The sequence below is a fragment of the Ambystoma mexicanum genome, chromosome 13, assembly GCF_040938575.1.
Source record: "Ambystoma mexicanum isolate Mex_15411 chromosome 13, UKY_AmexF1_1, whole genome shotgun sequence".
In the NCBI taxonomy this organism is placed as follows: domain Eukaryota; kingdom Metazoa; phylum Chordata; class Amphibia; order Caudata; family Ambystomatidae; genus Ambystoma; species Ambystoma mexicanum.
This window is the reverse complement of record NC_090938.1, coordinates 780,406,125-780,429,185: the sequence shown is the minus strand read 5'-3', so window position 1 is coordinate 780,429,185 and position 23,061 is coordinate 780,406,125. Positions and strand designations below refer to the sequence as shown.

General features: G+C 47.7%; 1 protein-coding gene across 3 annotated transcripts in view; it reads right to left on the bottom strand.

Annotated features, from left to right (window-relative positions):
- LOC138521944 (sperm acrosome membrane-associated protein 4-like) overlaps positions 1–23,061 on the bottom strand; it is a 163,951-nt gene that overhangs the window by 56,272 nt on the left and 84,618 nt on the right. Inside the window, exons 1-2 of one of the 3 annotated variants that reach the window (XM_069635117.1) lie at positions 15,119–15,154; positions 14,700–14,811 (exon numbers count right to left, since the gene is read on the bottom strand). The exons of 1 other annotated variant lie outside the window; for it this stretch is intronic. In XM_069635117.1, coding sequence (XP_069491218.1) covers positions 14,700–14,811; positions 15,119–15,139 — 133 coding nt within the window. In that variant the 5' untranslated portion in view covers positions 15,140–15,154. Of the gene's footprint in view, positions 1–14,699; positions 14,812–15,118; positions 15,155–23,061 lie in introns of those variants that run through there. One more of the 3 variants, XM_069635116.1, reaches the window with a different exon arrangement.

The following is a 23,061-nucleotide window of genomic DNA, read 5'->3' as shown; positions in this document are numbered from 1 at the left end:
TGAGGGACCTCACCCATGACTGACACCCCAGGTGATGACCAGAGATCCTGATAGGCCTTGAGGGACAACAGTCGTGACTGACACCCCAGGTGCTGACAGGAGATCCTGAGAGGTCCTGAGGGAGCTCAGCCATGCCTATCACCCCAGGTGCAGACAGGAGATCCTGAGAGCCCCTAAGGGACCTCAGTCATGCCTATCACCCCAGGTTCAGACAGGAGATCCTGAGAGCCCCTGAGGGACCTCAGTCATTCCTATGGCCCCAGGTGCTGACAGGAGATCCTGAGAGCCCTGGGGGACCTCAGTCATGCCTATGCCCTCAGGTGCCGACAGGAGGCCCTGAGGGACCTCATTCATGACTGACACCCCAGGTGCTGACAGGAGATCCTGAGAGGCCCTGAGGGAGATCAGCCACGCCCGTCACTTGATGATGATAACAGGAGATCCTGAGAGTCCCCGAGGGACCTCAGCCATGCCTATCACCCCAGGTGATGACAGGAGATCCTGAGAGGCCCTGAGGGACCTCGGTCATGACTGACACCCCAGGTGCTGACAGGAGATCCTGGGAGGCCCAGAGGGAACTCATTCATGACTGTCACCGCAGGTGGTGACAGGAGATCCTGAGAGGCCCTGAGGGACCTCAGTCATGACTGACACCCCAGATGGTGACAGGAGATCCTCAGAGGCCCTGAGGGACCTCAGCAATACCTATCGCCCCAGTTGATGACAGGAGATCCTGAGAGGCCATTAGGGCCCTCAGTCATGACTGACACCCCAGGTGCTGACAGGAGATCCTGAGGGGTCCTGAGGGAGCTCAGCCATGTCCGTCACTTGATGGTGCTGACAGGAGATCCTCAGAGGCCCTGAGGGACCTCAGCCATGCCTATCATCCCAGGTGCTGACAGGAGATCCTGAGAGGCCCTGAGGGACCTCAGTCATGATTGACACCCCAGGTGCTGACTGGAGATCCTGAGGGGTCCTGAGGGAGCTCAGTCATACCTATGACCCCAGGTGCTGACAGGAGATCCTGAGAGGCCCTGAGGGAGCTCATTCATGCCTTTCACCCCAGGTGCTGACAGGAGATCCTGAGAGCCCCCGAGGGACCCCAGTCATGCCTATCACTCCAGGTGCTGACAGGAGATTCTGAGAGGCCCTGAGGGACCTCAGCCATGCCTATCACCCCAGGTGTAGACAGGAGATCTGAGAGGCCTTGAGGGAGCTCAGCCATGCCTATCACCCCAGGTGCTGACAGTGGATCCTGAGAGCCCCCAAGGGACCTCAGCCATGCCTATCACCCCAGGTGATGACAGGAGATCCCGAGAGGCCCTGAGGGACCTCACCCATGACTGACACCCCAGGTGCTGACAGGAAATCCTGAGAGGTCCTGAGGGAGCTCAGCCATGCCTATCACCCCAGGTGCAGACAGGAGATCCTGAGAGGCCCTGAGGGACCTCAGCCATGCCTACCACCCCAGGTGCAGACAGGAGATCCTGAGAGGCCCTGAGGGAACTCAGCCATGCCTACCACCCCTGGTGTGACAGGAGATCCTGATAGGCCCGGAGGGACCTCAGCCATGCCCATCACCGCAGGTGAAGATAAAAGCGCAGGAGAGAACTGAAGATGCCTTGTCCTTCGCCCAGGTCTCCAGCGAGGAAATCTAGGCCTACCTTCACACTGAAAGAGTGGACAGCTCCGAGGACTCCTGCACCATCCCTCTGACAGTGCAGGGATGGAGAACTGACCTGAACACCCCTCACGCACCCTCCTGAATCATGTGTAATCCGCTGGACCTGAGGCACCTCACTGTTAGAGAACACCCATCCCTCCGGCACAGATTCTTTTGTAGAAAACAGATTATATCTTCCTATGCAAATATCTTCTAAATCTCCTGAAAACTTGGTTCTCACCCATGGAGCTTCTCTTTATGTCTGTGGTGTTTCTCTGCCCCCCCCCCGTCCCACATTTCAGGGAGAGAGACACCCCTGGAGCATCCTAAAAGAAGGGGAGTGGATGAACCAGAGAGCGAGGCACAGGGATCCACCAACCATTTTGGTTGAAATGGGCCCAAGCCTCAGGGAGGCCCCCACCAGTTGCCCTCATGTTGGCAATGTTATGGCACAGCAACATCTCTATATATACAATGCTAAGGTATGTTTTGTATTCGGCTGATGCAATTTATGAGTGTTAGGTTGCCCTCTGCTGTCCAAATGGCAAATAGCACCTACTTCAACAACAGCTACAATTTCAACAAACAGAGGGAAACGCCATAGGACGAATGCCTCCTCACGAGCTAACACTGAAAGTAGGTGCTGTAATTATTCTACTACGTACACTTATGCCGTCATGGGAACTCAGCAATGGAAATAGGTTGACAATTACCCTTCTACAAAGACACATCATAGAGGCCTGTGTAATCAATGGACCTTAGATACTGTTCTTATACCGTGCACACCACTCATTCCATCTGATATGTTTAGCCTCTTCACTGACCATTAATACGTCACAGGGACCTACGCCCCCTTCCTGGAAGCGATCAGTGGTAATTCCGACATTTATGAAGGGGGACAGAAGTGACCCTATGAATTACCAACCAATACTGGCCTTCAAGACATGCTAGGGCGGCGTATGTTACGCCGGAACAGCCAGTTTTCTTTAAATTAGGACATTAAGTGAGCGCTTTGCAATGCGCACATTACAGGCTGCGTTGCTGGTACCGTCAGGCCATCACCTGGGCCCGCGGCCCTTCCCAGTATCCAGCAAGGTTCTTATCACCTTTCTGCCCTTTTACCGCGGTGTCGTCTGCATAATCACTCTTTGTCAGCAAGGTGCTAAACAGCTTTTCAGTGGAAAACACCATCTCAGTCACACCGCCGCAGATTTACCCCATGTGGCTCACACTACCCAAGTGCCACCCCCTGTGGGTCTCACTACCCAAGTGCTAGCACATCTGGCTCTCACTACCCAAGTGCTAGCAGACGTGGATCTCACTACCCAAGAGCTAGTTGATGCAGCTCTCTCTACGCAAGTGCTACCCTCTGTGGCTCACACAACGCAAGTGCTAGCTCATGTGGATCTCACTACCCAAGTGCTAGCACATCTGACTCTCACTACCCAAGTGCTAGCACATCTGACTCTCACTACCCAAGTGCTAGCACATCTGACTCTCACTACCCAAGTGCTAGCACATCTGACTCTCACTACCCAAGTGCTAGCCCATGTGACTCCCACTATTCAAGTGCTAGCCGAGGTGGCTCTCACTACCAAAGTGCTAGTCCATGTGACTCTCACTACCCAAGTGCTAACCCATGTGACTCCCACTACCCATGTGCTAGCCCATGTGGCTCTCACTACCCAAGTGCTAGCCGAGGTGGTTCTCACTACCAAAGTGCTAGTCCATGTTACTCTCACCACCCAGGTGCCACCCCCTCAGGCTCCCACTACCAAAGTGCTGGCCCATGTGACTCTCACTATTCAAGTTCTAGCCCATGTGGCTCTCACTATCCAAGTGCTAGTCCATGTGGCTCTCATTATCCAAGTACTAGCCCATGTGACTCTCACTACCCAAGTGCTAGGACATCTGGTTCTCACTACCCAAGTGCTAGGACATCTGGTTCTCACTACCCAAGTGCTAGCCTGTGTGGCTCTCACTACCCAAGTGCTAGCCTGTGTCGCTCTCACTACCCAAGTGCTAGCCCATGTGGGTCTCACTATCCAAGTGCTAGCCCATGTGTCTCTCACCACCCAAGTGCTAGCCCATGCAGCTCTCCCTACCCAAGTGCTACCCCTGTATCTCTCACTACCAAAGAGGTAGCCCATGCGTCTCTCACTACCCAAGTGCTAGCCTATGTGGCTCTCATTATCCAAGTGCTAGCCCAGGTGACTCTCACTACCCAAGTGCTAGCCCATGTGACTCTCACTACCTAAGTGCTAGGACACCTGGTTCTCACTTCCCAAGTGCTAGCCCATGCAGCTCTCCCTACCCAAGTGCTAGGACATCTGGTTCTCACTACCCAAGTGCTAGCCCATGCGTCTCCCACTACCCAAGTGTATCCCATGTGGCTCTCACTACCCAAGTGCTAGCCCATGTGGCTCTCACTGCACAAGTGCTAGTCCATGTGGCTCTCACCATCCAAGTGCTAGCCCCTGCAGCTCTAACTACCCACGTGCTACCCCTGTGGCTCTCACTACCAAAGCGCTAGCCCATGCGTCTCTCACTACCCAAGTGCTAGCCCATGTGGCTCTCATTATCCAAGTGCTAGCCCATGTGACTCTCACTACCCAAGTGCTTGTCCATGTGGATCTTACTACCTAAGTGCTAGGACATCTGGTTCACACTACCCAAGTGCTAACCCATGTGGCTCTCACTGCCCAAGTGCTAGCCCATGTGGCTCTCACTGCCCAAGTGCTAGCCCATGTGGCTCTCACTCCATCTGTGCTTGCTGACCCTCCTTTAGCCACCCTCCCACCATCCTTCTCGTCCTTTCCTCTTTTCACCCCTGACGAGGTTGCTAGACAAGTCCGATCTATGAAAGCCTCTTCAAAACAGGTTCATCCCTGTTCCTCTAAAACCATCAAGGACCACATTGACACCCTTGCTCCGGCCCTTGCTGACTTTTGAAACCACTCCTTGGCCTCTGGAGAAGCACTCCTTTGTGCATCCTCTTCTCAAGAAACCCACAGTTGATCCTTCTTGTCCAGCTAACTATCGCCCAATTTCCATTACTCCCTTTCTTGGCAAACTCCTGGAAAAGTTGGCCCTCTCTCAGCTTAACCTTCATTCCAATTCTGTTGGCTGTCTCCATGACCACCAGTCTGGCTTCAGAGCTGCCAGAAGCACAGAAACTGCTCTCCTAAACATCCGTGAAGATCTGCTCACCAACCTTGACTCTAACATTCCCTCTGTCCTCATCCTCCTCGATCTCTCTTCTGCCTTCGACACGGTCAACCATACCATCCTGCTCAACGGTCTCTGGGAAAACCTGGGTATCACTGATCAGGCTCTGGCCTGGGTGACCTCTTTCCTCTCAGATCGACCCTCCCAGGTCCAACTTGGGTCCTTCCTTTCATCTATCTTCCTCTCTACCTGTGGTGTTCCCCAGGGGTCTAACCTCTCGCCCTGGCTTTTCAACCAATACCTGACAACTCTTGCCCACTGCATTGCCATTTTCTGCTCAAATTTTCAGTGCTACGCTGACGACACTTAACTCATTTTCAGGCTTCCATCTGCCACCTCCTCTCCCTCTCTCATCTCTGATTGCCTAACTGCCATTCAAGATTGGTGTGCCGTCAATGATCTTTGTCTGAATGCCAACATGACGGAGATCCTCCTCATCGGCACACCTTCACCATCCTTTCCCCTCACTCTCTGGCTGGACTCCCTTGGCCCTCCTCCTACCTCCACCTGCGAGGCTGAGAACCTCGGGGTCCACTCTTTCCTTCTCCGCCCACATCTCTGAGGTCTCTAAAAAGTCAAATTTCCGACTGCACCTCCTCAGAGGTACTTTGCCTTTCCTCTCCTTCCCCCAGAAGCTCATGGTATCTCAAGCTCTAGTTCTCTCTAGCTTGGACTATTGTAACATCCTCTATCTAAATCTACCTGCCTCTACTCTCTGCCCTCTGCAACTAATCCAGAACAGGACTGCGAGACTTGTCCTTGGCCTCAAGCCCTGGGATCGTATCTCTCCAGCTCTGAAATCTCTCTACTGGCTCCCAGTGGATGCAAGGATTAAATTCAAAACCCTCTGCATTGTTCACAAGGCTTTCTGGGGCCTGGGTCCAAACTACCTTCAGCTATCCCTCTGCAAATACCTCCCCTCTCAAGCTCTTCGCTCCTCTACCTCGAACTCACTCAGGGTCAGTCGTTTTTCTAAGAAACGAGCTGGGGGTAGATCTCTGTCTTCGGCTGGGGCCTCCCTCTGGAACAGCCTCCCTGCCACTCTAAAACCTGAGGAGAACCATCTCTGGTTCCGGAAGCACCTCAAGACCTTCCTCTTTTCTTCTGCCTTCGCTCCCCCTCTCCCCTGCTGATCTGTTCTCTCTTGGCACCGTGCACCTGGCCACCCTCTGTCTTTTGGGCCCAGGTACCTGCTCATCCTGCCACCCTCCCGCACTGCCGCCGGGCCACCCCTTGCACTGGGGTCTGTATCTGTACCCATACTGCCCCCCTTTTTCTTCCTGCACTTATCAGACCTACCCTGTCTGCTTCCTTAAACCTAGCACTTGCAAATTGCTGGCTGCATTACCACTGTTTGTTGCCTTTATAATTTATTTATTGTTATCTATCTGTTTCTCCTCTGCTTCGCACTTTCCACCTCTCCCCCTTCCATGCACTTTTCCCCTCCCCTCCTCTCCCATGCAAATGCGCGTTCGCAATGTCACTGGGCCTAGTAAGATCGCTGTTTTTGTTCTCCCTGTTCCCCTCCCTTGCCTTGTCGCGCTCTGAAACACTTGTGTACGAGCGCGATAGAAATAAAATATCTATCAATCAATCAATCAATCAATCCAAGTTCTAGCACATGTGGCTCTCACTAATTGCTTCTGATGATGCAAATTCACAAATTCAACATCAAGTCATGAATTTGAAATGTCTTGAAAGAGGAAATCCAGAAGCACTTGCTGAAAAAATATAAAATACAAACTTTCCCTTCCAATAGAATTACAAAAAGCAGAATCTCCGAAAACATCTCTGGAATGATTCTTTATATCTGCCTACTCCTCACAAAGTGTCAGGATGAAGGCATTTCTACTACAGAGATTGATACAACCACAGTGCGCAAATACACACATGACTTTATAAAAAAAAATTGATATGTTAGATACAGCCTGTGGAGGAGCCGAACAAGGCCTCTTTCACTCTGCATGCATTCACTCAATCAGTGGACGGGAGACGGAGCTAAGGTTACCAACGTGCACCTTTATTAAAGTATAACTTCCAACTGCCGGCGTCCCGGCCAGCCCCTCCCTAACCCCCAACGTCACTTCCCATTCCCTCGAACAGCCTGCAACGGCAGACTCCCACATAACGATGTGGGCGGGCCGTCATGTGACCCGAGGTTTCGCAGCCTGACATCTCCCGCCTTTCTTAACTCATCAGTTCTCTGGTGTCTTTTACCACATTTCTTCTATGAGTCTCTGCGGCTTCATACGACTTTGTTGGGGTCGTCCAGATCTCTCTGGGATTGTTTGTCGGGCGCGTTCCGGCGTGCATCGTTCAGGGTCCTCATCTTCCGACGTTTCTCTGTCTCCTAGGTAGGGTTTGTCTGCTTCGTGCCAGTCTCTGGAGTCCTCATTTTATTCCCATCTCCTGCTGAGTGGTGTTTGCACCCTTTTGAACTGCAACACGTTTCGTGTTATCGAGAATCGTCCTTCTCTCTCCGTGGTGACCATGGTGCCCTTCCTTCTCGTTACTGTCAGTTGCTCGGGCGCGAATGGCGCGTCTTCTTTTCTGCCTGTGGCCTGGCGCATCAGCACCTGGTCGCCTGGTTCGACGTTTGACTCTTGCGCATTCCGGAGCATGTCTGACGTCTGTTTCATTTTCTCTTTTTCTTCTCAATCTGTTTCTCTGGCTTGAAGCTCCAGTGGTGTCTGGGCCTTCGGCGTCGAGTCCTCCGGTAGTTTTGTCTTTACGGGTCGCCGAAACATGTGGTCGGCCAGGCCGTGGTGCTGTGTGGGGTGTGTCTGTATTCCCTTAGGAGTTGGTATAAGGCTTGCTCAAAAGGTTTGTTTAGTATGTTAGCAATTTGTAGGGCTCTTTGATATTGGCCATGAACCTCTCGATGGTACTGTTGGCTTGGGGCCATCTCAGAGTTATCTTCCTATGGTTAAAACCCATATACCTGGCGAAGTTCTGGAAGTCTGCATGGGCAAAGGGCGGGCCGGTGTCTGATTTTATCACCCTGGGGACACCGTACGCAGACAGCATGCGGTCCAGGGCTGGTATGATGCATGTGGCAGCCGGGTTTTCCATGATCTGTGCTTCCAGGAATCGTGAGTGTTCATCCACTAGCACTAGTACATATGTGCCATTCCGCATGGGTGCAAACAGATCTACCGCCAGTTCGTCCCAGACTCTCTCTGGCATCTTGGACATTTGCATCGGGCTTGGGTGTGGTGGGGGAGCGAGTTGGGCCCATGTTGTGCATCTGCCTACTAGTGAGTCCACCATGGCATCGAGCTTTTGGAACCAGACTTTTTGTCTTAGGAGTCGTTTTGTTGCTGCTACTCCTCTACGCCCTTCATGTGCCAGTTGTATTGTCCTTTCTCGCAGTGATTCAGGTATTATAACTTTGCAGCCTTTTAGTATGATGTGATCGTCCACGACTGATAGTTCATCCCTCACTTGGTCGATCCACCAGATGTCGTCTCTCACTTTCTCTGGTTCCTGTTTTGCCTGTTGTTTCATGTGCGCTCGTTTGTCCGTTTGTATGCAGTGATTGACGATTTGTAGCACTGGATCTTGTTCACATTTGCTTATCACTTCCTCCCATTTTATGGGGAACGGCTGCAGGTGGTGTACCACATAGTTGATGTATGCATCCGCTATGGACGGTTGGGCCTGTGCCGGGCCCGAAGGGTGTCTGGACAAATAGTCTGCTGGATTGTCCTCCTTTCCCGGGCGATGTTTGATGTTGAATTTATAGTCCTGTAGCCTCAACCCCCACCTTGCTATTCTAGGAGGCATCCTGGCTTTGGGATCGCCGTAAATAGTGAGTAGAGCTTGATGGTCGGTGACGACTGTAAACTCTTTTCCGTACAGGAACAGGTGAAAATACTCACAGGCCCACACCACGGCCAGACTCTCTTTCTCGGCCTGGGAGTAGGCCTGTTCTGTGGACGTGAGGCTCCTGCTGGCGTAGGCCACTATGAATACTTTGGCCGGGTCTTCAGGGTCTTTTTGGGATAGGATGGCCCCCGGCCCTACGGGGCTGGCATCGACGATGACCTATGTGTCCCTTCTGGAGTCGAAGTATGTCATGTGTTCTGCCCTTGAGATGGACTGTCTGATGGACGCGAACGCTTGTTGACAGTCTCCTGACCACGTGAATGGTTGGTCTTTCCGTGTGAGCAGTTGTAGTGGGTTGCTTACCATCGCATAGTCTTTGAGATATCTCGAGCAATAGCTTGCGAGTCCTAGAAAAGAGCGTAGCTCTGATGTGTTTGTGGGGGGTAGCGTCGTGTTGAGTGCTGCGACCTTCTCTGGGTCAAGCCGCATGCCCTTTTCAGAAAAGATGTGCCCAAAGAATCTCAGTGAGCCCTTGCCAAACTCACACTTGTCTTTGTTGAGTGTGAGGCCGGCGGATTCCATGGCGGCACACACTCGGTGTAAGGCTGTGTCATGTTCCTCCTTGGTTTTGCGTAAGGAGGTGGATCATGTCAGTGATCCTCAGTGCTTGGTGTCTCTCCCTTTCGATGGCGACGTTGGCTCTCCTTATGTCCACGCATAGACATATCGAACCATCTGGGGATTTCTTCGGGACTGGGATAATTGGTGACACCCACGGTGTGGGCCCCTGTACGGGCTCGATGACTTGCAGCTTTATTAGTTTTTCGAGTTCCTCCACTAGTTGTTTTTGTATGTTAACTGGTATGCCCCTATAATGTTGTGCCACTGGTGGCATGTCCGTGTTAATTTAGAGGTGAACCTTTCTGTTTTTCAGCTTGCCTAGTCCTTTAAATAGTTTCGGGAATGCCTCATGGATCGCCTTAGGTGTAGCAAAGTATTTATGCGCCATTAGCTGGTATAGGATGTGCACCAGTCCCATGTCGACCGCCGTTTTAAAGCTTAGGCTGCATCCACTGTTAGCCTCCGTGTTTAGGATTTACAAGGGGATCTTTGCTGCATGCGATTTGTGTGAGCACCACGCAGTGATGGTGCCCTTGCACGGCAGTGGGGTGGTTGCACCGTAGGGGTAAATGTCAACGGTGGCCTTGCATACTTTTGGCTGACGAGATAGAGAGTTGAATGCTTGTTCACTGATAATGTTCACTGTAGCCCCCGTAGCAATTAGGAATTCTATTGAGGTATAATTTACTTGTAGCTTGATGATCGGGATATGCTGGGTGGCTGTCGCGTTGTTGAGGGCCCAGGCATATCCTTTTTTCTGTTGATCGTCCTCTGATGATGGTGTCTCTCTGCTGGATGGCAAGCGCATTTCTATGTATTGGACGAATAGTCGTCTCTGGCTGTGCCTCCCCCCTTCTTGTGGCCACCTGTCCTCTCTGGTATAGGTGTTTCTGCGTTCTTTGTCTTCTCTTCGTGAGGATGTGTGGTCCCATTCAGCCCTGTTGCTTGTTGGGCTGTGGCAGGTCGTCCTGCGGCGGTCTTGTATTCTCTGCCTGCTGGAACCAGCTGGGGGGGCGTTTTTGCACATCGCCCGGAAGTGGTCCATGCCCCCACATGCGGCACATTGTTGCCCTACGGCGGGGCAGTCCCTTGTGTGCGGGTATTTGTATCTGCACCTGTAACATGTGGCCTCCGGTCGTCACCCCACTGGATTTGCGGATGATTCCAGTCTGTTGACTGTGTCTGCAGGCAACGTGGGCTGTTGGATGTCGATTTTGCCTAGATTGTCTAGTTGTGTTTCGACAGTGGCTTCCATTCTGGCCAAGGTCAGGATTTCTTCTAGCGATCTTTGTTTTTGTAACAGTTGTTTTCTGAAAGATTGCGATTGACAGCCTGTGATCACTTGCGACCCTAGGGCTTCCTCATTTGAATAGCAGTGAAATTCACAGTAATTTTGTTTAATGCGCAGGTGCATAACATAGTTATCTAGCGATTCTCCTTTTCTTGTCGTGTGGAGTGAAAGATGTGGCGCTCATAATCGACATTTGTGTGTGGAGCAAAGTACTCAGACAGTTTGCGGTGAACCTCCTCATATGTTGCCGTGTCCCAATTGATTAATTTGCCTGCGATGTCTCTTATGGCTGGTCTTATGGCCATGGACAGTGTGTACTTCAGCCTGTCATCCTCTGCAAGGTCCACTGCTCCCGCATAGAATTTAAAGTCTCGCAGCCATGTGGCCCACCTGGGTCCCAGATAGGTTGTGTCTCGAATGTCAAATGGGTTTGGCATGTGCATCACTTGCGCAGCCCCTGCTGCCGCTGGTGTCTGGATGGCATTTCCTCCTGTGGCTCCCTCTGTACCCGCTGCTGCAGCTGTGGGTGCTGACGATGAGGCCATAGGTGCGGATGACGATGCCTGGTCTGTCATGGTGGGGCGCTAGTGATGTGTCTCACAGTCTGTTCTTTCTCCCGTGCTGTAGGATATGATAATGATGCAACTTTTACTTCCTTGATACTTTCTATGTTATGATTCTGTGTCTCCAGGCAAGCGGGCCTGTCTGCTGTCTTATCCGCAGCGTGTGGACCTTTTGCTTGTGCAGGGTACTTGTGTGGTGCCGTGGGTTGCCCTTCCAGGGTTGAACTTTGCAGCTTCTGTTTTCCCCCTCGCTCCTGATGCCTCTCACCTGTGTTTCCTCATGAGGGTGAGGGGGGGGGGGGCAGGGCGGTGACGTTTGCCGCGGGCTAGGTCTCTCCGCGGCCTACTGTGTTCCTTCTCTGGGTGTGGCTCTGCACCAGCCGTGCTGGGAGTGTTGCCGGCGCTCCCTCGTGGGCTGCGGGCGGGGCTCTGGTCAGTGTGCTTGTGGTGCAGCCTGCTGATTGTGGGCGGTGCCGCTGCTCACGTGCTACTCAGCACAGGGTCCAGGGTCTAGTGCGTGTCAGGGGCGCCGACGCGCAGCACTGCCCGACGGCAGCCCTCGGCATGCGTGGCATTCGGATCCATCGCCAGTGTGGAGGAGCCGAACAAGGCCCCTTTAACTCTGCATGCATTCACTCAATCAGTGGACTAGAGACGGAGCTAAGGTTACCAACGTGCACCTTTATTAAAGTATAACTTCCAACTGCTGGCGTCCGGGCCAGCCCCTCCCTAACCCACAACGTCACTTCCCATTCCCTCGAACAGTCCGCAACTCCGGACTCCCACATAACGTTGTGGGTGGGCCGTCATGTGACCTGAGGCTTCGCAGCCTGACACAGCCGACACGTGTTTCGACCACAGGTCTTCTTCTTAGGCTTGAACTTCTTGTTAATCCCACAACTGTGGGGTACGTACTAATGCAATCAATAATTAACTACAATGCGCAGAATAGATTTCAATTTCCGACAATAACTCTGCAAGTGCGGGATACTCATTCTTACGTCTCAACTATTTTTAGCTGGAATGTTGTGTATTTGTGCGGTGTGGTTGTACCAATCTTTGTAGTTGACTAATTGGTGGATCCCCTGGGTAGGGGGTTTCACGTCTCGACGCAACCACCTGCAGCTGCCTTACAATTGGCTATTAATTAGGTTGCACTTGATGAGACTGTTTTGTTATTAACTTGACAAGCACTGTGGCTCCCAGTCTCTTCTTCTGCCCTGGTTAATGTGTTAAGACATTTCTACTCAACAATTGGTGAATATTGAAATCAGTTCATAGAACATGTGAACTGTTTGCTAATATGTATACCGTTAGCGTAATAACGCAAATGTTTTTGAGCCAAACACAAGCAGCACTTATCCACACCTTTGTTGTCAAAACTGTAACAACTGCATGAGATATAAAACTATCTGACACCCTCATAGTGGCAAAGAAATTACATTTCTATTATATGATTCACGTGACAGCGATCACATGTCCATGTGGGATTTACTATGTACAATGCAGAACAACAAAATCCAATGTCTGGTGGAACAAACACTGCTCAAAATGTGAACTAAAGACTTTGGGCCCGATTTATGGAAAAGTGCGCAGAGATCCGGCAAAGCCTGTTCGCCGAGAATGACTCAGGGCGCAGAAGTTTTTCTGGACACTCAGCGTATTCATGGAATTGTCTGCGCAAAGAAACTGCAAACACAAGTTGCAGCCGGAACTCCCCCGAGACACCCACACGCAATTCAAAAACAGCCAGAACAGCTACCTTTGCATACTCCCCTGGGTGCAAATGCATGCACCCTTCAAGCAGTGCATAGGTTCCCCCGCATGCAGGCCTGCATCTGTGGGACCCTGCACTGTGGTGCCCCTTGACTGTTAGGCACCCCAACAACATGCGTACGATTTATCGTAATTCGGTTCAACTCGGAAAATCTGCATGCAAAGCCCTGTAAACCATTTCTGCACCCTGGTACACTGCGTATGCACACCCCTAAGTTAGATCGGAACCCTAGCTGCATACACGCACACCTAAATCTGAAACCCGATCTTACCTCAGCGTAGTGAATCCTATATGCAAGTGTCTGTACGCCTGCCTTCGTGTGGCGAATAGTATGAGGCTTTGAGTGGCCATTTCCCTGCTGAGAGGTTTCATGCTTGTATCCATGACTACAGATCATTTAACGCAATAGTGGGCATACAATGGACCGCCTGCGTGCCGACCCTCGTAAGGCCCATATTTTCCCTTGTTCTTCCTCATTTGCCGAGTTCTGCCCTCCCCCTACCCTGCCCTCGGCACAAGCCATGCCCACGCTCTGCAAGATGTCTGAGGCAAGGCACCTGGCCTCTCGCAGTGACGTGCCAAACCTGCCCGGAGTCCCTGCAAAGTGTGAAAAAAGTACAGCACAGTCGATTCCATGAATCGACAAACTGGATTTTGCATGCAGATTATTCCATGAATCGCACCCTATGTTTCCATATTGTACAAACTGAGAGAAAAACAACAAGCAATGGTAACAGGGCAGGGTACTATCACAAAGATAAGCTTTCTGGATTGTTTGTCTTCACACAGTAAGTCCATGGGGCTTGAACGAAAAATAACATTTGATTGTGTTTGATCTAATGTGTTGACTGAGATTCCCTGAATATACTTACATTTCTCCTTGATGTTTGAACTAAAATACTAGCATCTGTTCTATTTGTATCAGTCTATTTCTTGATGCCTGCCTTTGATCACTCTGCTTTTAGGTTATTTCGACACCTTTTGTCATGTTTAGTTTTTAATTGTTGTATTCACTGTACTGTGAACGCCGTTTAACTATTCATGAGTTGATTTTTAAAATACTTTCTGGTATTCAATTGGTTCTGATATGTTTTGGGCGCTTACATTCATTACATTCAATTACTCTGCTGATTGTGATTTTGTTTTCTTTTGTCACTGCTTTGTGTCTCCAATCTTCACTTGTGTATTTATTTACATCCAAATAAATACAAAACAAAAGGACCGACCCTCAAGGAGGCAAATGATTGCTTGCTGGTGGACCACGGGTTCATGTAACACAAATGATATACCCAGTTGTCAAAATATATACCTCAATTTATTCACAATGTATCAAAAAACACAGCCAAGATAACAAAAAAATTAGTTAAAGCAACAACCAGATCACACTGATGTGCACTTTCTGGTGTATTTTGTGAGGTTAGTGTGTGCAACACAATACACATCAAATTCTTATTTCATTGGAAACATCGAACGATACTCATACCCATGCAGACAGAATATGTCTCTGAGAAAGACGGATTTTGTGTTTTGAGCAGAAGGCACTACAGGTAACGGAGTAAAGTGTTACAAAAAACAAAGATAAGTTCCCTAGTTGGGAACTCACGTCCCCTGCACACTTTCACTGACGGGAAAACCAGACCAACAATTAGTTGTGTTTAAATTATAAATTTAGTAGTTACAAATGCTTTAGAAATGCAATAACTTAAAGAAAAGCTCATTAACACAAACTTAGGTCACAATAAACCGTCTTCTTTTTATTCATTTTCATGATGTGGTAGTCAAAAGGGGCCCAACGCGTTTCGAGTATTACACACTCTTCATCAGGGGCAATAAGCGATTTCTAAGAAAGAAATATATATTTACATCCATATTAGTGGCGGGTCAATCTTAGTGTAAACACAATACATTACTGACTGTCATTACATGATTACATCCTTTTTTCTAAAAGTAGACATTGTCTTTGAATAGAAGCATTTTAGCATAAGCTCAGTTGTGAAGACCTGATCCACATTTCTATACCTATGGGTTTCAATAAATTTGAACCAATCTTTTTTATAAATCAATGAGCAACAGAAAACGTTCTGGTTACGAATCCTGGTGTGCAGTGGATAGTATTAAAGAGAAAGAGAGAAACAAAGGATGCTGACCTTGTGATTGTTATTATCCATACGAAAATATTATGGAGCTTGAAAGAAGTTGTCAAAGTGGAAAAGTCCAGTTTACAAACTCATCTGTATCATTCTCCTGGTAAAGGCTTGGCTTCTGCTTCTAAAATCTCGAGGAACCCGCTACCTGTAAGTAAGGCCAAGGTTATAACTCTAAACACGAGAGGGGTCCACTAAATTGAGTGAGCCAAAGAATTTGTACTTACTTAGAAGCACTGAGGATATTTCTCTATGTGCGAGTCCAGCATGTGCCTTATCTCTAAGATTCGAGGTCCCAAAGCGCAGCCACCTCGGTGTCAACACGAATTCTAAGGGATACAAAGTCACAAATAAAAAAGGGGGGATAAAACTAAAGATGGTCTAATAAAGTTCCTAAATAGGAAGGGTTGTATAACTATGCTAACTATTCTCTATAGGGAGTATGGTCTCACCTGTAGCATGTACTCCAGTCCAACCGAAAGCAGGAACCATCACGAGTGACCGTACCCGTGCTAATCTGTGTGGTATCTTTTAAGGGGTGCATACTGATGACATCATCACGCGCATGCACGTGTGACACATCATCTTGAAATAATGAGCGCTCGGGCTCTCGTTAATAAAGAGCGCAATGTTATAGACCATGTTGGGGTAAACTAAGTGTGAGTAAGGAAACTCACAAACAAATGTTTTCAGTGTATCTCTGACAATTAGGAGGACGCGCTCTTTTTTTACATTGTGACGTAATCACGCGGCTCACGTGCATGACGTCACATGTAAACAACGGCCGGCCGAACGAACGCGCACTAGAATAATATAAGCGGGCTGTATATTACATAATATTAAAAGGTAAAAAAAGGGCTCTAAGTTCCTTCTTGATTAGTTCAGTGTTAGTGTGGAGGTGCAAATGGAGGCAATATGGAGATAGAAGTGGAAGGATGCTGGAGCATCAGAACAAGAGAAAACAAGTGAGAATCAGATAGACTACCCCTCTCTTTTAGTCTTATATGGAGCTTAGAAGAGAGTATCAGGAAACCTAACTGTATCAATGATTAGGAAATCGCCAGCGGAGAAAAAATTACACTGAACAATTCAAAATGTAACAAAGGTTCTGTCTCTTTAATAGTCATAAAACGTTTTTAAAAAAACAACATTTGTGAATTAACACTCAATCATACCACTCATTCTACATACATCTCATCTAACAGGGGAATTCTAAAGTGAATCTAAATCTTTATAGGCATAACATTGCTGTTTGAATGTGCATTTATGACAAAGGAAAAAACCATTTGTTTTTCCTAGAACAGTCGACATATGTTTCGGCCCGTTGTGATGTACCACTTTTGTCAACGGTGGTCACCCAAATAAATGTAAGGCCATCTTCAGGACGCCAATTGCTTTGTAGTTGATCAATCTTGATCCCCTTTTAGTACATACACACATCTGCAAAAGAATTTTTCATATATCAATGTAAATCTATTAATCTTATATTAGACTTTGCTGTAAAACATTTGTTTTTGTAAAATGAAAACGACAGACCAAGGTGCATTTCTCCCTAGAAACTCAATTTAAGAGTGATGGCTAGTTGTATATTGGGCTAAACCTACCTTTACCCCACTAAGACCATCTTAAGCTATTTAGACTATTGAGAAAAAATATATATACAGTCGAACGGTGTCTCTAAACTGTACTACTACTTTCGTCTTGGGTTGGTGTCACTTAATGGGACCCTGTGATCTGAATTCTCTTTAAACCATTTGCCAGATTTCGAAATATATTGAATACACTTACAACTACTTTCGTCTTGGGTTGATGTCACTTAATGAGACCCTGTGATCTAAATTCTCTTTAAACCATTTGCGAGGTTACAAAATATTTTAAATACACTTACATGTACACGTTCTATGTGACTAGAATTCTGCGTTTGTCTCGCTTGTCTGAGCTTGTTGTATTTGAATCTTCTAGCGCAGGTGTTTTTGGATTGCGCTCTATGATGCTGGTGCCTAAAATTAATTAAAGGAACTGTTTAGAGAAAGCACCTATGGATAATTTTGTATCGCTATTTAAATATATTACAATTCGTCACTGGCCTCTTCTACTAGAGTGAAAAAAGGTAATGACTTACAGATTAGTATCAGCTGTTGATAGTTGTTAATGCCTTAGTGGAAAGTTGCCGGATGTCTTCTAGTAGTTTAAGGTGGACTGAAGGGCTGTGAGTAGATTTGTTTCCTGTGGTACAAGACACCGAAGCTAAATGAGCCCGAAAGCACTTCAATGCGTGAAAAAACAGTTATACAAGTATTTGTAAATAGAAGCTCTATTCAGGCTGAGAGGCACGCAAACATTGCAAGTGTCTTTATTATTGTTTTGAAATTCATTGTTGCCACAACCCATCGGTTTTTATGCCGTTGGTATTAGATGTGCCCTGAAGCTGTTTGCTAGCCGACATATTATTGGATGCATTCTAATGCGAAAAAAGGACTCATTGGTTTCGTTATTTTAAATCTGTGTGAGTCTATTGGTTAATTACACTCCTAGAGGTATAAAAGACAGGAAAGGCAGGCCAATGATATTTTCCTGTTACAATCACTCAGATAGAAAGGCTATTTTGCCTTTAGAAGTCGAACAGAAAGAGCGCATATTTTACCTCTATTAGCTCTTTGGTCCTCGGCAGGCATTCGCTCGATGGCTAACTTGTCGCGGGCTTCGGTAACTAAGCTTGAAGTGAAATTAGGTCTAATTTATATACGGTCACATGATCTACAGTTGTCGACACGTGATCGCCAGTCTATTGTTGCACGCCTGAAGGATGATGGAACTGGTAGTTTAAAACACTACCGTGATCACAATATAATTGTTAGGTGTTACCGTTCTATATATTTAGCAAAGTGGTCTTTACTTGGGTTTGTTTGATCTAAATGTGTACATACAACTCGCGCGGTAGTAGAAATACTGTTGAAAGCCTAAATATAGGTAAAACTAGTGATGTATAACACTGTGACCTATATTAGTTCAGTTTTTAGTTCGTATTTACCAAACGTGTTTTTCTAGATTTTATCTGATTTTCATATATACGCTCAGATGGATTGAGCGAACTAATTAAGACTGTTACTCTGTGTAACTTTGGTGAAGCGTCTTGAAAGAACTATTAGTCGATGTAATTTTAGGCCCTATGACGGAGCCTAGTTTCTAATTTGTGCTTTTTGAGTAATGTTTCTATTTGGTATATTTATTTGACGTGATGGGTGTTCTGTGATAGTAGCGCGGGGGTCATGACCCTTAGGTTCGAAGAGCCGCGTCTCTGTGTACCTTAAAGAAGTGTGTTCCATTCTATGCCGATATTAAGGCCATGTTTCACAGTATCAAGGTTGTATATCCATTTCTGCTCGCATCTGGACAGGTTAAGGTCCATGTTGCCACCCTGGGGGATGATTGGATCACTTGGATTACACACCAAAGTAATTCTGTATATTTGTGTCCTTTGAGAACATAATGGGCCACCAAAGGTTTGTTATCTAGTTTGTTTCGAATACAGCATTTGTGTTCGCAAATTCTTTGGCGTACCTGTCGTTTGGTTTTGCCTATGTAAACTAAATCACATGGACATTTAATAGCGTACACTGCCCATTTGGTGAGGCAGTTGGTAAAGGTCTTCAAATGGATGGTGGTGTTACATAGTTGAATGCTTTTCATTGTCATGGTCTGTGCACATACAGAGCAATTGCCGCAACGATGATGGCCTATCACCGGTGGTAAGCCCCACAATTGGGTTTGGGTGGTGTTTGCCTTTGGGGGTCTCGGATATGTGTGGACTATGAGATCTTTTATATTACGTTGCCTTTTAAATGCAAAACGGGGCATAGAGGGACTAAAATCCTCCGTTTTAATCATGTGCCAGTGTCTTTTAACGATTTTTCTGAGATGGCTACTAATCGGGCTATATGTACTGACACATGTGATTTTGTCTTCTTTGTTGCGTTGAATGGGTTCTAGACATGTGGTTCTATTCATGTGTAGTGCTCTTTTGTATGCCTGCTGCACAGTTTTTTTCGGGTAGCCTCTATCTTGTAGCCTTTTCTTTAGTGATTTTCCATGTTGTTTATACATCTCTATTTGTGTACAGTTCCTGCGTACACGCAGAAATTGCCCATATGGCAGGCCTTCTTTCAAACCCAATGGGTGAAAGCTTTGGTAATTCAGCAAAGTGTTTTTATCTGTCGGTTTTCTATATAGACTGGTTGCTATGTCTCCTGTGTTTGTCTTTTGTATTTGAAGATCTAAGAAAGGAATGGTATATAAATCTGTGTGAATGGTGAACTGTATGTTGGGGTTTTGAGTGTTCAACCATTTATGAAAGAGGGCCAAATTGTCTGGCGTGTCTCTCCATATCATATAGACATCATCTATATATCGTAACCATGTTATGATTGATTTTGAGTAAGGATTTGCTAGATCGAAAATGGAGTGATGTTCCAAGTCGTCCATATATAAATTGGCCAAGTCTGGGGCGAAAGTTGCTCCCATGCTTGTGCCTTTGAGTTGATTGTAATAACGTCCGTTATATAAAAAGAAGTTTTCAGTGAGCGCTAGTCTAATGCATTCTAATATGAATGCTGTTGGGACGCTATCAAGTGTGCTAGTGCGTCTATTTAAATACTTAGCCATCACTCTTAAACAATCGTTTTGTGGGATGCTTGTATATAAGCTAACCACATCTAGAGTAACCAAGATATCTGTTGAATTTACATGGAACATTTCCAAAGTCTTAAGCATACTGGTGGTGTCTTTCACATATGACTTCATTTGAGACACAAAAGGTCTCAAAAACCAATCTGAATAGATAGAAAGGGGCTCAAGAATGGAATTGATGGCCGCTACGATTGGTCTACCTGGAGGTGTTTTCTCGTTCTTATGAATTTTGGGTAAAATATAAAAAGCCGGGGTGGTAGGGTGTAAATTGACTAGAAAATCTTTCTCTTCCGGATCTATCCATCCCTCTTCCGTCGCATGTTTCATTAGACTGGCTATTTCATCTTGCAGCCTAGGTGTAGGGTCTTGTGCCAGTTCCCTGTACGAAGTATTGTCATTCAGATGTTTCATGACTTCTGTTTCATAAGCGTCTTTCCCCCATAGGACTATTCCGCCCCCCTTATCTGCTGGCTTGATTACGAAAGAATCATTTAGCTGTAGAGATTTGAGGGCTTCTCTTTCTGATTTTGTGAGATTATCTCTGGAATTGTTTTTAGTATTAATGATTGTTTGGATTTCATGGGAAATCCTTTGTTCGAAAGCCACTATAGCTGGACTGACCATTGTGTTGGTTGGAGTGAATTTTGAAGGAGGTTTTAAACCTGTAGTTGTTGGTTCTTTTCTAGTGGACGTGGGATTCCGAAAAAAATACTTAAGGAGTATTTTTCGGTAGAATTCTTGCAGTTCCATTTCCGTCTCAAAGGATTTTGCTCTTGTTGTGGGTACGAAAGACAGCCCTTTGGATAGAACACTGATTTCCATAGCAGAAAGTACATAGGGACTGAGATTGAAAATGGGGACTACCATATCGGTGGAGGCCCCTGCCAGTTCCTGGTGTTCATTCTGGGTGGTCCTTGGTTCTTGTTGCGGCCCCGTTGTCCTCGTCCTCGAAAAAATTGTGGAGGGGGTCCTGCTTGGTCATTGTCTGAACCGCTACTTGTGGACGCATTGGAAGAGTTAGAGAAATTTACATAAGGTTGCTTCCTGTTTCCTATGTTGTAGCCTCTACCTTGATTGGCTTTCTGTAAATCTTCATAGTAACTTTCTATCAGATATGGATAGGTTTTTGTCTCTTTGTCTCCAAGCATCAGAACAAGGCCTGAGGGAGCACAGCCTGAGGGCGCTGAGTGAAGATCACGGCAGGACCTAGGGAGAGCAGCCGAGCCCATCATCTCAGGGTGCTGGTACATCAGAACAAGGCCTGAGGGAGCTCAGCCACATTCATTGCCTGAGGGTGTTGAGTGAAGATCAGGGTAAGACCTAAGGGAGTTCAGCCGAGCCCATCATCTCAGGGGTGCTGGAGCATCAGAACAAGGGCTGAGGGAGCTCAGCCACATTCATGGCCTCAGGGTGCTGAGTGAAGATCAGGGCAAGATCTAAGGGAGAGCAGCCGAGTCCATCATCTCACAGTGCTGGAACATCAGAACAAGGCCTGAGGGAGCTCAGCCACATTCATTGCCTGAGGGCGTGAGTGAAGATCAGGGCAACACCTAAGTGAGTGCAGCCGAGCCCATCATCTCAGGGTGCTGGAGCATCAGAACAAGGCCTGAGGGAGCACAGCCACATTCATGGCCTGAGGGCGCTGAGTGAAGATCAGGGCAGGACCTAGGGAGAGCAGCCGAGCCCATCATCTCAGGGTGCTGGTACATCAGAACAAGGCCTGAGGGAGCTCAGCCACATTCATTGCCTCAGGGCGCTGAGTGAAGATCAGGGCAAGATCTAAGGGAGTTCAGCCGAGCCCATCATCTCAGGGGTGCTGGAACATCAGAACAAGGCCTGAGGGAGCTCAGCCACATTCATGGCCTGAGGGCGCTGAGTGAAGATCAGAGCAAGACCTAAGGGAGTTCAGCCGAGCCCATAATCTCATAGTGCTGGGACATCAGAACAAGGCCTGAGGGGACTTAGCCCCGCCTTTCACTTCAGGGTGCTGGCTTAAGAACAGGACAAGGTGTGGGGGTGCAGACCCGCACTCCTCACCACAGGGTGCTGGTAGGTAACCCCAGAGGTGTAGATAGGGCCTCGGGCCCAACTACTTTAGCTTCAGGTCCCACTTGTTAGACAACCCTGGCTACGCCTCTGGGTAACCCCCTGGCCATATAAGGTTATTATTATCACAAGAGTCATAACTGCATGGGATTCAGTCGTCAGAGCCACGTGCCTGTGAGTAATCGCCACCACCCCGTCATCTTCCTCCCAAGTGTTATTTTCCAATAAACACAGCACTCAGAAACTCTCCTTTCCGCTTTCCCGCCCTGCCCGCTGCCCACGTGACGTGTAATCAAGCGGTGCCACTCCCGCCCGCGTTTCATCAGGAAACTGAAATGCGTCACAAGTGTTCCTCATGGCGGCTGAATGTTATTTTTGGAAAGGCAGCTGTCCAACAAAGTGCGCAACATTAAAAAAAAGAAACCTTGAAGAAATAAATAAAACGGGCACAGACTTGAACCACACCCTCGAAGAGGGCGTGTGCTCCTGGGCCCTGCCTCAAAGGCCTCTCCCCAACACTAGAAGCCGCTGGCGGCAGATATTGCTCATTTCGCCTCGACTTTTGGTGTTGCCAGTGGTTCCTCATGAACTTGTGGTGGTGATGGAGTAAGTGCCTGGTTTATCCACTGTGCCTGCATGGCGCACCCCGTCCCCACACCACCATGTGAGGCCTGTAGTTGGCTCTGTGAAGGCTGCTCCCTGTCTCCTGACTTTGGCCACCTGCTGTGAAGTAACATCAAAGCCCTCTTCTGAGAGTTAATGACGTAGGGCCTGATTCACCTGTGTTTTCTAATGTCGCAATCCCATAGGAACATGTTCTGTGAATCAGGCCCTTAATGGGGGCAGTAAATGCGCTACTGGTGTAATAAAAATGTCTTAATCAGATCTGTTTTCAGCCACTCAACTTATAAGCACTATGCAGCTTAATACCAAGCATTAGTGAATCATTTATTATAGAGATCAGATCCCTAAGCTGGGAGCGGGGTTCGAACTGGAGTTGCTCTGCATTGTCTTGCTTGCAAAACAAACACAGCGCCCCTGTGCTATCCTCCTGGACCATTTAGCAAAGTCAAGAATGTATACTTCTGCATAAGGCATTTGCCAGGCATTGCTATATATGCCGAGGTACCCTCAGCATTTTACAGCTGCTACCATTGAATGCCAGTTAATACCACTATGGCAGTGCCCAGCAAATGCCTTTCCAAAACGGTTGG